Source organism: Castor canadensis, chromosome 1 (assembly GCF_047511655.1).
Source record: "Castor canadensis chromosome 1, mCasCan1.hap1v2, whole genome shotgun sequence".
Classification (NCBI taxonomy): Eukaryota; Metazoa; Chordata; class Mammalia; order Rodentia; family Castoridae; genus Castor; species Castor canadensis.
Genome location: NC_133386.1, coordinates 159,085,489 through 159,101,300, shown reverse-complemented (window position 1 = coordinate 159,101,300; position 15,812 = coordinate 159,085,489). Strand labels below are relative to the sequence as shown.

Below are 15,812 nucleotides of genomic sequence, written 5' to 3'. Positions count from 1 at the left end.
TACTTAGGTATGTATACTAAGTAAGTTTCAAACTGCTTCAAAGAACCCTGGGTACAAATAAGTTGTTACACAGAGTTCAAGTCCCTGGTCCCTTATTCAAATATAATAATTATGCTTTTTTATGTTTGATGTATGGATCACAGGAACAACAATTTCTGGTTTTAAAAAAATAGACTAGATAAACTCCAAATTTAATTCCGTTCAATGATGACATTCTGTAACTTATTTTCTTGAAATAGAATTTTAAAACAATATTAGGCCATACTTAGTCTAGAAGATAATAGTTGTTATTAAATAATAGTGATGGTGATGATGATAAAAATTCATATACCAATAATATGCCTGGCATTATATTACATGTTTTAAATGAAGATAATAGTATTATATACCTTACTAAGATGTTTTTGAGGAATTAAATGAATTAATCCATGTAAAGCACTTGGAACAATCCCTGATACATAATAAAGAGGTCAATAAATGGTGCCTTCCAGCTATGAGGACAATGATGATGGTATTAACATCAATGGTGATCATTAAAGTCCAAAATAACTTAGTAATGCTGTTATCCTTAAGTTCAAAATAAGAAAAGAAAAGTTCAAACTTGCTATCACCTAGCTAAGTGGAGATATCAGGGTTCTAAATTAAGTCTGGCAAACCCCAATGCATGTGTACTTCCCACTATGTCACATATCCTCTCCAGCAGTGAAATGTAGCAACAAAAAGTAAAATATGTAGCTGCTCCTTGGGACATTAGAGAGTAGATATAAAGTCCCAGTAAGCATGATGAGTGGGCAGGTATTACATCCAGCCTCACTTCCTATTACCTGCTAACTGATAATTGCCTCAATCAAAAGCAAAGTAAAAGTTTAACTTGTTAGAAATCTGAAACCTCTGACAGTTGAGACCACTTTTACAAAGACTTGAAAGGCTTATGATAATCGTTACAACTAAGAGAACCTGATGTTTTTGCTACTAAAGGGGCAGCTTTAGGCATCACTGCTCTGTTTGCCAGAATGAGTGCCTGGACTTCTCAACTCATGTCAGTACTGATTAATAATTAAGTACACATATTTTTCTTCATTATAAAACTTGAACCAATATCACACATTCATCTTTTACCACATAGGAGACATCAACCATTCTTTTCTTTCCACATGCATCTGACAACCTGAAACAAAACCCTTCAGACACTGTTGTAAACATATATCAAAATATCATATTACACCCCATAAATACTTTATTATTATTTATCCATTAAAAATAAAAATTTTACAAATAAATAAACAAATTTATGGCAAAGAAAGAAATTTTTCAATGCATATCTCTCCATCAAGCATGTACTATGTCAACTCACAATGCAGGGAGTCAGGAAAATTATATTTCAAGGACAGCAAATAACCCATGGGACAAACCAAAACTGATTCAAATCCATTTTTGTTGGGCCCAGCCACTGCACCAAAAATTGTTTTCTAATGAATGGGGTCTTCATTCAAGCAATATTTATTCAGTGCACACTTACCTTTCTGTACAATTAAATAATCATTCACTCAGTACATCTACTCTGTGGGCAAGCATCTGTGAACAATGCAAAAATATTTAAAAGATTCCTTGCCCATAGGGAAATTACAAACTTTCAAGAGAGATCAGTCACAGACAGGGGTATCAACACAAGGTATTCTATGATAAAAGAAATGTGAGCAGGACAAATTGTCATCATATTTCAGAGACAGAGCAATCATCTCTAGATGATGCAAAACTATGGTAGGCAGAAACTTGAAGAGGGCAAGGACACAGATCCTGGTGGGAAGAAAAAGATTTTAATCTTTGAGGAAGAGGAAGGATAAGTTTGGGGAATCTCAAATATTGTGCCTGATACAGACACAATAATTACAATAATTAACATTTGTTGTACACACTATTAGCTGTGTAATCAACTAAGTGTTTTTCATGCATTATCCCATTTAATTCTGTTAACAGGCTTATGGAACTGAATTATTATCCCTGTTTTACAGATGTGGCCATAAAAAAAGTTCAGTGAAGTTAGTACACTTGTGAAAAGTATACAAAACCATAACCCAATCTAAGGCCAGATGTCTTAATTGTGGTGCCATTCCACTCTCCTCTGAACAGAAACAAATTTCTAAGCATCCTATAGTCCAAAGGATAATGAGGACATGGTTTTTGCATGTGTCCATTTCAAACACACTACAACTTGGGTTTCTTCTCATTTACAAAATATTTTTTCTTGCCAGGTAATTCCAAGTCTTCTTAACAAAAAGCATAATTTTTATCACTCCAACTTCTTTAAGTAAGAATCTTTATCTGATTTGTTTCTCTCAACTAAAAGTTTTCTGCACAGGGATAGTTGTATGGATGCATGGCTTATAGATGGATGGACAAATAGGCCAGCAGAAGTGTGGGTGGTAAATTAACAATTTAATGATTGGGGGATGCATGTGCAGGGTTATGCAGTTCCCCACAAATTTATACAAATTTGGAAGGCAAATTTGACTTATTTACTAGTTACCATATTTCTTTCTTTAAACATTTTTATTGAGGTAAAATTTGTATACCATAAATTCACCTACTTTAAGTAGATAGTTTGATGATTTTTAATAAATTTACACAGTGTGCAGGCATCACCACCATCCAGTTTTAGAATACTTTCATTACCCCATCTGGTCATCATCATTCTGAAAACCCCACTTCAGCATCTGAGTTGGCTGCCAACTTCTGAATCCTCAATTAATTCTCTGCTTTCTGAAACCCTACTAAAGGCTTGTCTTTCTTATTTGATGTGTCTGAGTAGCATGGCATTTAAGATACACAGTTTTCTTTCCTGGATATTTGTCTCTCTCTCTCTCTCTCTCTCTCTCTCTCTCTCTCTCTCTCTCGTATTCGAGTTAGCGCTCAGTACAGTCTTTTTCTTCATCTGGTTATCAACATGATCTGATACATAAATCCCCTCAAAATTACCCTCCTCTTATTTTCTTTCTTTTATTTTTTACACAAGTAGAAGTTAAGACTAGATTGTAGAATATAAACATATAAATAAGTAAATAAGCTGCCCAATGTTCAAGTCTTTTTATCTGACTATTTTTACTAAGTGACTTTCAAGTCTTTGAAACTATTCTACAATTAGAAGCACACAGTGATATCTTTCAACTAGAATTAGCCCAACTACACAGAATATCTCAATTATACAAACTGCTATTCATTGACTTTTTCCATCATAGCATGTGTGATGGTAAATGTGTCATACATATTACTTCATTAAACTCTCACAACAACCCTAAAGATTACTAGTATCCCATTTTATGAGTTAGGAAAATGTGACTGGAATACACTTGCATCCAAGGTAAGATAGCCAGGACATGGCAGCCACCATTTGACTCTAAAGTTCTTGTTAGGACTACTAAGAAAATATTTTTTTCTGAGATTTAAATACTTGGAAGCATAAACAACTACTAGCAATTACTCTCTGATAATGTTTAAATATCAAAATCCTTCCATGTCCTACAGAATTTTTAAAATCTGTCAATTTAAGACTCAACTGTAGGTTCTACTGATCTGTTCTGACCAGAAATTTAATCTAGGACAACATCTGTGGTGATCACTTATGAACACTGCTTGATAACATCTGTCTTTCCCTAGGAGCAATAGAGGGGGCACAGTCCCCTCTATGAGCACAGGAAAAAACACTAACTCTCTAGCATACTTCATTTCACCCACATGATGTCATTGTAGCCAATAGCCCATGGCTATTCCACATAGATGTTGTCACAAACATCTCACAGCTACCCAGAGAAAACTGAACTCTTGATGTTAACCTCCCAAATCTACACTCCCAAGTCCCATATCTATCTGGGGCACTTTATCCTCTCAAAACAGAAAAACAGCTGTCATGTTTGCCATCACTCTTCAAATATGAGCCCTGACAAGTTCTATCTATTTTACTTTTATTTATTTATTTATTCATTTATTTTTCAGTTTTGGGATCAAACCCCAGACCTCTCTCATGTTAGAGGAACACTGAGCCACATCCATAGATTCTAATTTCATAAACATCTTTTGAACCTAACTTTCTCTTGCACTCCACATCAGTAACAATAAAACCTATACTACTCCACACTGCTATCACCTCTTAAATGGAAATTACCTTATTTGCTTTCGTGATTCCTTTCTTGCTTGTCTTTCTCTAATCCATTTTCCACACACATACACACAAAAAGATTCATTAAAACACAGATTGGATCCTATCTCTGTTTCTCCCATTTTATTTAAAAGAAATACAAAATCCTTAACTTCAACTTGAGGTAACAAATACTCTCTGCATCACACTCCTTCTTTTAACACTCTACTATTCCAATCTCTTTTCCAATTCAAAGCCTTAGCAAACTTTTTCTACAAACTTAGACTATGTTACCCATCTCTACCAGAATAACTGGTTTCAAGTCAAGATTAAATACAATCTACTCATGTAGCTGGGGAGGGGTCATGGGGATCTTGCTCAAAGGGTCCAAGGTTTCAGTTAAGCAGGATGAGTAAGTTCTGGAGACCGATTATACAGCATGATGATAGGTAATAATCAATGTATACCGGAAATTTGTTAAGAAAGAATTATCTAAATGTCCTTACCATGCACACAAAAAATGGTAAGTATATGAGGTGACAGAAATGCTAATAAGACTGACTTAATAATTTCACAATGTATACATATATCATGTAAATATACACAATTTGTCTTTGTCAATTATACTTCAGTAAAGCTGAAAAACAAATTTTTAAAAGGAATAACAAAAATCACACACATACTACATTTCACTCAGGGAAGCCTTTCTTGTCTCCTGAGTCTAAATTAAGCCCTATTATTCTCTTACCCTGATCTTCTTGTTTATATCAGTATCACAGTGTCTAATTATGGACTTATTTCTGTATTTATTGGTAGATGTCTACTTCCCCACTAGAAGCTTACTTCTACCAGGGAAAGGATTATGCAAAATTGTTCACTTTCTGCCTAAGACAGAAATCCCAGCACATTGTAGACATTTGGTTAATATTTACTGAGTTAACAACTAAGTCCTCATAGTCCCTCCAAGTTGTCAGTACGTGTTTTAGGGGTCAGGCAGGGAGGCACACACCTGTCATCCCCAGCTACTAAGGAGGCAGAAAGAGGAGGGTTGTGGTTCCATGCCAGCCTGAGCAATGTTAGTACATGATCCTACTTCAAAAACACACCTGAAAAGACAAAAGGACTGGGAGAACGACTCAAGTGGTAGAGTACTCACCTGGCAAACACAAAACCCTAAGTTCTAAGTGCTAGTACTATACACACACACACACACACACACACACAAAGTTAAAAAAATGAATAAACTGAGTCTTGAAGCATTAACTATTTTCCTTATGACTACACAACTAAAAGATGAGTGAAATAGATATATAAACCCAAATTTAATTCCCAGGCTCTTTCCACCACCTGTCACCCAGCTATGATTTTAATCATCAAGGAAAATTCAAGGACAGCTGACCCTGGCCTGAGGAAATCAGTACTCTATCAGCCATTAACATCTTCTAGCACATGAAGTGCCTAGATCTTCCCAAAGAAACAAACCTGTTCCTTCCTCCAAAAAACACTGTATCATTTATTCATCACTTTGAGACTCACCCAGAAGAAAAATAACTTGTCACACAACAGAACACCCACCATGGATGAAATACCAAGATGAGTAAACCCAAATTATAGCTCTTCTTTACGTAGTTAAGATCAGCAATGCTCAGAGAAATATACATAATCTGTTAAAACTAGGCCTCGGTTTTATTAAGAACACCTACCTAATTTTAGTTCCTAGCAGAAGTGCCTTTCCTTCACTCAACAACAAATTATTAAACATGTAGGATATGCCCAAGCATTGTGCCAGGCCATGAGGATACAGAAAAAATACCATAATCATTAGAAACATGTCTTCATTACCTTCACTCTAGCACAGATGGCACTAGTTTTGCATTACAAGGGATATTATGGAGGAGTTGGACAAGGTGCTCCAGGAATGTAATACATAGAAGGATTCTAATGCAAGGGATTAAAGAGTAGAATTGAAAGATGAGTGAGTTGGCTGGATGAAGAATAAAAATCCCAAACACAGGGAGCAGCAAGTATTTATACCATGTCCAAGAAAATTACTGAAGAAACATAAATGACAGGGTCACATTTTTTTTCCTCTTTTGGTTGGGACCAGTCTAAAATTTGAACTCCCCCTTGTGGTCCTCTATCTACAGTTCTGTTGCCAGAGCTAGTAACACCAGAAAAACAATTTGCTTTCTTTAAATCCATTGTCCTCTATTACAACGATGCTCTCCATACTGTCACTCTCCAAATCTCTTTCTGTACTCTATCATTATGGCAAAACAATCCATTTATTTTGCTTCATCTCTTGTTTCTGCAGGCAATGATGGACATGTATTTGTAAGACTTATTCTTGTGACTTCTTCCATAACTAGGAATGAACAGGCCACTACCACTAGGTAAGATTCAGCATCACTCAGACAAAGACTGACTCAGACAAAGACTGACCATTGCTTGCACTCAGTCTCCTGCCTATACTATATTATACTATAATTTCAAGTTTGCCTTTGAAATTATGTACTTGGCCATTCTGAAAATGCACTCCAAATTCCTCTACTCCAAGTTCAATCTCAGAAAGCAAATATCTCTTCATCCACTGCTACTTTCCCAGCCTTGTAACTCATACAAAGAGCAATGGTATACAAAAGATAGCATGTTCTGTGTGCCTCAGATATACAGAGTCAGCTCATCCATGCACTGATTAGGAGGGATAGGGCCCAAAGATCTTTTATGAGAACTGGATGTGCTTAGATACTCCACAGCCAAAATACAAATAGTAAGAGAAACCTGAGCTCTTAAGGATGAGAACATTCCTTTTGCCTCATGTGAATAGATGATTTAGGCCATCAGGACAGGCCTGTTGGAGACTGAGTTCCAAACTGTCACAGGCTCTATCTTAGAAAATAATTGGTTCTTTCTGTAATAGTCAATATTTAAGGGCCTTCCTGTCCAAAGCAGCCTGGCCTTGGTTTCAGGTCTACTCTCTGAAGCAAAGTACCCCCTCCTGGGGACTCCCTAACTCTCATCCATGAGAGCACCTTCATGACCACTGAATTTCTTCCCTGAGACTTTAACTGTACTCTGCTCCCAGTCTCAGCAGTTGTGACAGCCCTGTCTTCTCAGACCACTTAGCTTGTGATTGTGGGGATTTTGATCAGATCCCATCTATCAATAAGCAGGGAATCTGACCCATTCATACAAGTCAGTTCCTCTATTTGCACACTACCTCACACTGTCATGAAATGCATCTTTTCCAAGTCTCTCTTTGTCTCAAATTCTCTGAAATCCTTTCCAAAACCATTTCAATTATAAATTCACCTAAAATGGTGAGGAAGGTGGGGAGGAGGGATTCATGTGATAGCAAGATTCTTTGGGAGGATTTAATTGAAGAGCATAAAATCTTAAATAGTACAAATAATCTCAACTAATTTCAGTCCAGGCCAGATGACAAGGCAAGTGAGCATGAATTAAAATTACAGATCAACACATTTGGAACAGATGTCGTGAAGAACTTTTTTCTAACACTGGAAGTCATAAACATGCAAAGAAACCCTCCAAAGTCATTGGCGACATTGAAGATACAATTAGAGCTGATTATAAGGGGAATAAAACCCTGAGGAATATGTCAAGAATTTGGGGATGGGCCAAATGACTGGTGTGTTTTCATGGAGTGGCCCTAAGAATGCATGGTCAAGATTATTGGCTTTTTTTTTTTTCAAACCTTTAACTGAGAGCACCAGAAATTCATGAGCAATCTTTTTTCTGCAAGATCTACATTCAGACCTTTATTACTTCTTTCCAGGAAGGAGCATTGATGTCACTCCAGTGCCTGCTTCCCCTGTCCATCTAATGACCTCACACTCCAAGTGGGCAGGCTCCTGCTATGGTCATTACCTCAAAAGTAATGAGGAGCATAAACAAATTTTATGCTTCCAGCACAAACTCTTCTGAGACATCATAGAAATGCTGCAGCAGTGATTAGGGCTAGGCTGGGTGGTACTGCTGATGACTGAGACCTTGAGTTCCAACAACTACAAAGTAACCCTCCAGCATTGCCCATCACCTTTATTCCTTTTGCATGTGTCTTTCCAAGCTGTTCTGTAGTTCTTTTCCTAGGGTCATCCTGGTCATTCTGCACCAATAGATCTGTAGATAAAATACCTGTTTACCCAGTCACCTTCATTTTGTCCTCTAAAGAAAAGGGGAATTAATTATAACATTTGATGTGACTCAACATCTGAGCAGGCAAGATACCTGAGCCACCTCATCTGGGTGCTAGTTCAGTTGATACACTGAATACAATAATTCACAAGAATGCGCTATTCTCAACTGTAAGGTCCTGAGTTTAATTCCTACAAAAAGAAAAACTAAGCATAAAGCAATATTCCGTAACTTTCATCTTGATTAGTCAGTGGGGTGGCAGCAAACATATAAGAAAATGTGTATCACCCAGTTTAAAAAATTAAGTTCATAATCAAACTAACAAGTTATAACTCAACAAAATGGGTTTTCACACTATTTCATGTATGAAATACATAGTCTAACATCTGGTGCTGAAATTAATGTCATTTAAAGTCATTGGCATGAAAATAACATAAGCACATCATGTGGCAGGAAGATATCTTTCACCACTACTTTAACTCCTACAGTTAAAGAATCATAAAATGTGATCATTAAAACAAACGTTTTCTTTTCTATTTAGCTTGGAGAACCTTTTGGATATTATGTAATTATCCATTTGGGGACATAGAGCTAAAATCACTCACTAGCAGTTTTCTCAAATGCCCAGGTAAAGTGGCTAAGCAGAGTCCTAATGAGAATAAACCTTAGCAATTCCCCAAGCAAGCACAAGAAAAGTTTCAAATTAGATTTCTGAAGAATGATATTCTCAAAGGATAATATCTCACACTAAGACAGGGTGAGATGATAAATATGCTAATTGAAGGGCATTTGGCATAAGTATTGAAAGACCACCCACTTTGCTTTCTGTAATCAATAACCTTAGCACATGGCAGAAGCCATGTGGCTATATCATACCACAGTGCTCATCCCTGAGTATTTCATCTCATCAGACCCCCATGGCTCTGCTTGCCAATCTGTGGACAACCTCAAGCCAACAAGCAAAAGACACAGCCTTTCCCAAAGCAGGTTAAAAATTCTTATACACAGAAATTTGCTGGTTTTCACCATTTCATTAGAGAGAAAGAAAGAAGAGGAAGGGAGATAAACTGAACAATTTGCCTTAAAAGAGGACTCTGGGCTTTCTAAATCTTGCCAAAACAGTAATTGTCCAGCCCCCAACTCCTCTTATAAGACTCCACTCAGAAAACATGAACAGGTAAAAAAGATTTTTTAAAAAGTCAAAGGGGGAAATTATTTCTCACAAAATTGTGTGATACAATTGTGTTATGTCTAAAAGTGCTCTTGGAAAATAAATTGGGATTGAGACAAATATAGTAAAATTCACAGAGAATATAGTTCAAGATAATAGAACTTTGATCACATCTGGATTGATATTTTACTAAGCCTCATTTAAATTGTAGGGTTTTATGAAAAAGAGATAGCCTACCGCCCAGATAAATATGCCTTTAATTTTTTGATTGCATGATATGCAGAGCAGGCCCAAACACGTGAACAAGTGGGCTGATATCTGGGATTCTCTCTGCTATGGGTCAACAGAAGGAGGAAGTAATGGTAGTAAGTGGTACTAAAAAATAGCCTTAATCAAAAATAATGCTTCCTTCATTCCAGTGACTAAATTGTGAGATGAAAATAGTATAGTAGAAATGCAAAAGAACTCATAGGTCCAAATGGCTTAATTCAACACACTGCCTCCCAAATCCCTCTCAACTATATCTTTCTTAACACATGTTCCAGTTCCTGTCAAAATGTAGAGTTACCACAGAGCCAAACTCTCATACACACATATTTCCAATGAAAACCATCAGTTTTCAAATAAAAGATGCCCTGATTGAGAAGGAAGCAGGTATGAGGAAGAAGAAAAAGTTCTCAATTTCACAGATTGGCCTTGGCTGAGATCAAGTTTATGAAGTCTTACTCCTGCCTCTCACTCTTCCCTACCTGAGTCAGGTTTGGTAAAAGCCACAAGAGTGCTACCAATGGAAGCCCTGCATGCATCTGCTTTCCAGCGAGATGTGACACCTCTCAGCAGTTTTACTGATGAAGAAGGGCATGCTTCCTAGACAATTGCTAGCAGAAGCAGTGGCACCTGCTCAATTATAAATTGGGTCAGAACAATGAAATTGCTCCTGAAGTTCTGTGGCCTAATCAATGATTCTGCTCTAATGAAGCCATAAATCAGAGAGGATTTGCATAAACTGAGTCCCACTTGGCACCTCAACAAATAGCAAGTGATGGATTTTGCATTAAATTATAAGACCTACCTAACACTCTTATAGGTTACCAATAAATGCATCCCTTTGAAAATTGCACTCAATTTTTAGATATTTCTAAAGCATCCCAGCTGCAAACATGCTTGTAGTCATAAAAACAGATAAACCAGGGCAGGAACTCTTCTGATGGTATGAGGTTAAAATATTCAGTTTGTAGTCCTTTATTTAAAAAAATTGTCAAACCCTGTGGTAAAGAAAAGATTGAAAAAGGTAGACTATGGTTACTTGAGCTAAACTGCTATGCTGCTGTGTCATCCTTAACTCTGAAAAATATCAAAGTTCCACCAAAAAGGATCTAATTTATTGGATATTTAGAAATGTAAAGAGTTTGAAATACATATAGTGCCAAAATAATAGATATGAGTTTAACTGAATTGGCTTTTTAAGACTTTGAATAAATACTAGGTTTTTCATCTAATTCTGCCTGCTTGAGAATTTCAGAGAAGCAGTAATTGAGCTGGCATTTTAAGAAATAAGAATAAATTTAGGAATAGAGAGAATTCTAAAAAGGGAAAGTAAAACAAAAATTTCTGCCCAAGAATTAATTTGCAATCAAGCATTACTTATTTGAAGCTTTTACCTTAAAGGAAGTGGGAAAGCATTGCATATAAATCTATTCCACGAGTAAGAATTCACCATAAGTCATTCTTTATTCAACATGGGAATTGGCCATGGACCAGGCTAAAAAGAATGCTTCTCAATCCCACTCATGAGAAAAATGTAATAATGATGATAATGGTTATTATTGCAGGAACTACCATCAGCATTAATATAGGAGCTATCACTTATTGGATGTTTGTCACATGCTGGGCATTATGCTAGGCGCTTATGCATTACCCCATATAATCTTCACAGCAGCCTTATGAAGTAGATACTATTATTATCCTCATCTTGCAATTGAAGAGATTATGACTGAGAAAGGTAAATAGGATATGCAATTGTCTACAAAGCAGAGCAGAATTTGGAATTCATATTATTATCATCATACTATTCATTAAGCCCTCACACCCACCCCCAACCCCACCATAAGCACAGCCCCACACCAAACCGACTCACCTCTACAGACACTGCAGCACTGATTCTCTGGAAGAATGTGGTCCTTTTCTGAGCAGTTCAAAGGAGGGCACATCTCTGTAATTTTTACTAAAACTCCTCCCTGGAAGCCAAATATTAAGGAAAAAAAGGATGTTCATATGTTTAGTCAATGATCCAAACTTATAATGCTCATTGTTAATAGCCGCAGTTGTAATAAGCTACAATAATACAACAACACTCTCAGGAATTCCACTAATAATGATAAAGTCACAAATTAACTTGATGAGACTTCTGAAAGAGAAATCAAATGACCTCTCTATATCAAAACAGCCTCAATATCAACAGGTTTTTTTTTAGTATCTTTTGTAGAGCAGAAGGATGATAACAGTGATGTGCTGATAAATTTTTAACAGTTGGCTCCAGAGTGAAGAGGCTTCATTTGTAAAAGTTTACAGATTTTAGCAGTGCAAATATTCTAACAATGGCTGGTTTTGAGGTACCAACATGCTGTCACTGAAAACAGAATTGGGAAGTTATGCACAATGAGCTCACGTAGGTCAGTTCCAACAATTCAGTGGGCAGCAAGCATTGTAAACCCTAAAGTAAGCAAGATATCTTCCCTTTTTTTTTTTTTGTCAGTACTGGGTTTTGAACTCAGAGCCTCATGCTTGCTAGCAGGAACTCTACCACTTGAACCACTAAGCCAGGCCTTTTTTGTGTTAGGTATTTTCAAGATAGGGTCTTGTGAATATTTGCCTGGGCTGGCTTCAACCTGAGATCCTCCTTATCTTGCCCCCTGAGTACCTAGGATCTTCCTTGTTCTTGAAAAACTCACAATTTGGGTGGAAGGAGAAAAAAACTCTCTTAAACTAGAAACCATAATATTGTACAGTAATTTCTAAAAGATGGGTTCTAATAAAAACACTATAATGTGTCATGGGACAATAATTAATTCTTCCCAGATGGAGAGAAATTATAAAGATACCAAATTAGGGGGAACTTCAGTAATGAAATAAAGAAGAGAACTTACTGCCAGAGAAAATAGATAGGAGCCAAGGTATGCAGATACAAGTGAACTGAAAGAAGGTCAATGACATGAACACAAGGTTTTCCCTAGATTTAAATAAAATATCTTACATCAAAATGTTAAATATTCAGAACCTAGATCTTTATGACCTCATGTCATCTAAGGTCTTCTTTGTTGGCCTTTTTAGCACTTGTATTTGGTTTTATGTTAAATTTTTAAAATTAGTCCATTAATTGCTATCTTTAAAAAAGTTGTAGAGGCCCTTGTTTTATCTAAAACATTTCATTTTTCTTTCCCATTCTTCACATGGATGTTTAAGACAACCAAGAAGCAAACTGAAGAAGAGAAGTCTCATTTAAGGCCAAAAGGCAGTTCCAAACCCAGGTGGGAGAATAGGGTAGAGCTGGTCAGCCAGAACAGATGGAGCAGATACTTTGTTTTCAATTTGTAAAAGCCATCCCCATCCCTGTCCCTGTTCTCTGGTTTGGCAGCTCCTTAAATGTGAACATAGTCACAGCATTAATCATTGACTATAAATTTCCAACTGCTCATCTTTTAGGTAAATTATTTGCACCATAACTTCCTCTCCTTTCTAATAATTTCCTGTCCAGACAAGCCAACATCTGGCACTCTTTGTCATATCTTTTCTTCTTCTACTTTACTCTTTATTTCTTAACCTTTTACTTTTCTTCTCATTCTATCTTAGAACTGGCCCTAAGATCTGAGAATTGATCCTGCTACTTACTCTCAACCACCATTTGCTACTAGATTTCGTTCTCATTCCTCACTCCTAGCCAAGCTGGGCAGCATGTAGCCTCAAGAGTTAGCACCAGTGCCTAAGTCTAATGTCCATACCTGACATACTTTACTCTCTCCCACAAGGGATCAAACCAATTATTGCAAGTCAATGGAAGTTAATAACCCAACCATTAAGAGCATACACTAAATGTAAAGGAAAATGCTCAATTACTTACCATTATTAACTCTAATACTGTCCTTCAACATTAATATATTTATTCTGATCTGCTGCTTCCTGGCATAATTAAGAATGGCAGACGCTGCCATGGATAAAATTCTTTTTATCTATTCTATGTGCTTACTGTCAACTTCTGAATGCTTTATTACTAATGACTCATTTCTGTCACCCTCAGAGGCTTGTATTTGGCCCCTGGGACCATTTTGTTCCTGCAGAGAGCCAAAAGGTACCTGCAAGTTCTACAATCCCCATGCCCATGGCCCCAGGGTCAATGATTACATAACAAGGGATGTTCCTTACCTAGAGAAAGGACAATCTATGGAGTATAATTTATGTTCCAGAACTCCTGGTAGGACCAGAGTATGTCTGACCTTTCACCTGAAATTGAACCTTTGCTTAGTTTCTTCTCTTTCCCTATGCTACATTCCCCACATCCCATAGTCTGACTGGTTTCTCTTGAGGGCCCTCTCTTAATGAATCACTTATACTGAAATCCTTAGCTCAGGGTTTGCTTCCGGGAGAAGCTAAACTAAGACAATTAAGATAAATTTCACTCTCACCATCAAAAAATCAAAATGGTAAAAGAGATTATCTCTAGGTGATAAGATTCTGGAATGGTTTCCATTTTCTTCTTTACACTTTTTTCCTCTAAATTCCAAGTGTTGCAACATGAGTATCTACTTGCTTTTGTAAAACAAAACAATGCTGAAAATACTACAGAGAGTTTAAAAAAAAAAACACTCATGAAAGGTTCTCTTTTTATAAAAGGGGCATGCTTTGACTACAGATTAAATCAGTCAACAACTCTAATCAACCTTTAACATATTTAATGAGTAAGATCATAATTCCAAATGTTCAGATGGAGACAAACCTTTTGTATGAATTTCAAAATAATGTGAACTGTGATTACTGTTACATAAGTACTGCTAAATCCATTTAGTCCAGCTACATAATTAGACACAAACCTTTTTAAACTTTATTTTGAAAACTATCTCCAGTAAGAAATAATCTGTGATTAACATTTCCAGATCTTACTGATTAAGGTATATTCTATGTTAGTGGGAAATTCAATTCTTCCAATTTTTTTTCTTACCTACAGCAACTGCTTCCATGTCATCGGTCAAATCTAAGCACTTTCAAATCCTGTACTAATCACTAATCACAGTGCTTCACTTTGAATTTCTTTTTTTTTTATTGTTTTATTATTCATATGTGCATACAAGGCTTGGGTCATTTCTCCCTCCTGCCCCCACCCCCTTACCACCACACCACCCCCCCCACCCCCTCACTACCCAGCAGAAACTATTTTGCCCTTATCTCTAATTTTGTTGAAGAGAGAATATAAATTTCTAATAACATAAAACTCTTATCCTCAAGTCAAAAATTATTGCCAGGCTACAGAAGTGTTTGATAAAAGCAATACTTGGCCTCTCCCCGAGAACCGTTGCTCCATCTCCTTGTTTACCACTGGATATAAAAGACTTCCTGAAGGAGGACACAAGGTTTTTTGGTGAGGAGTTTTGATTGGCTGCCACTGTGGCTGGCTGCTGTGTCTCCACCAGAGCAGCTTTCTGCACCGAGAATTTTATACATAGGCTTTAGAAAAGCTAAGATAAAGAAAAGCTAAGGAGAATACGGGACAGTGCAAGTCTAAGGACCAAGACTTTAAGAGTTATGATAATGCAGTTTTTAGATGCAACTGCTATTGTCTTTCTGCAAGTCTGAGGGCAAAGATTTTAAGAGAGATTAAAGAAAACATGGGACAGAGCAAGTGTAAGGAAAGAGACTTTAAAGAATAGAAAAGAAGAAAGACTTTGTAGAGGAGTAAGGCCTTAAAGAAAAGATAGAGAAAAGGAACAGAGCAAAGAGAAGTAAAAAAGTAATGAGGCTATTGTGTGTCTCCATCCAAGCGCCCAACACACCTGACCCCATATCTGTCTGTCTATCATTTGTCCTTTCTGTATCTCCCATTGCCCCAGTTAGGTTCAGTAGTACCAGGAGCAAGAGAAAGCTCACACCACCCAGGAGACGTTCCCAAGATTTAAGCCATAATGATCTATAGTATCTGTTGTATGTAATGGATTAACTTCTCTTCTAGGCATCTAAAATGGTGCTCTGTGCATACTGTCTTTGAGAGTCTAGAAGAAACAATTGCTCAAATAATTTTCTGTGTCTGTGGTTCAGAAGAAGACCCACAGTTGACGAAAGACTATCTAGAGTGCTATCAGTTTTGAT

General features: G+C 36.8%; 1 protein-coding gene across 4 annotated transcripts in view; it reads right to left on the bottom strand.

Annotated features, from left to right (window-relative positions):
• Nell1 (neural EGFL like 1) overlaps positions 1-15,812 on the bottom strand; it is an 828,356-nt gene that overhangs the window by 556,125 nt on the left and 256,419 nt on the right. For all 4 annotated transcript variants that reach the window (XM_074042879.1, XM_074042893.1, XM_074042884.1 and 1 more), the window contains exon 11: positions 11,596-11,695. In XM_074042879.1, the coding sequence (XP_073898980.1) occupies positions 11,596-11,695 (100 nt within the window). The remainder of the gene's footprint in view (positions 1-11,595; positions 11,696-15,812) is intronic.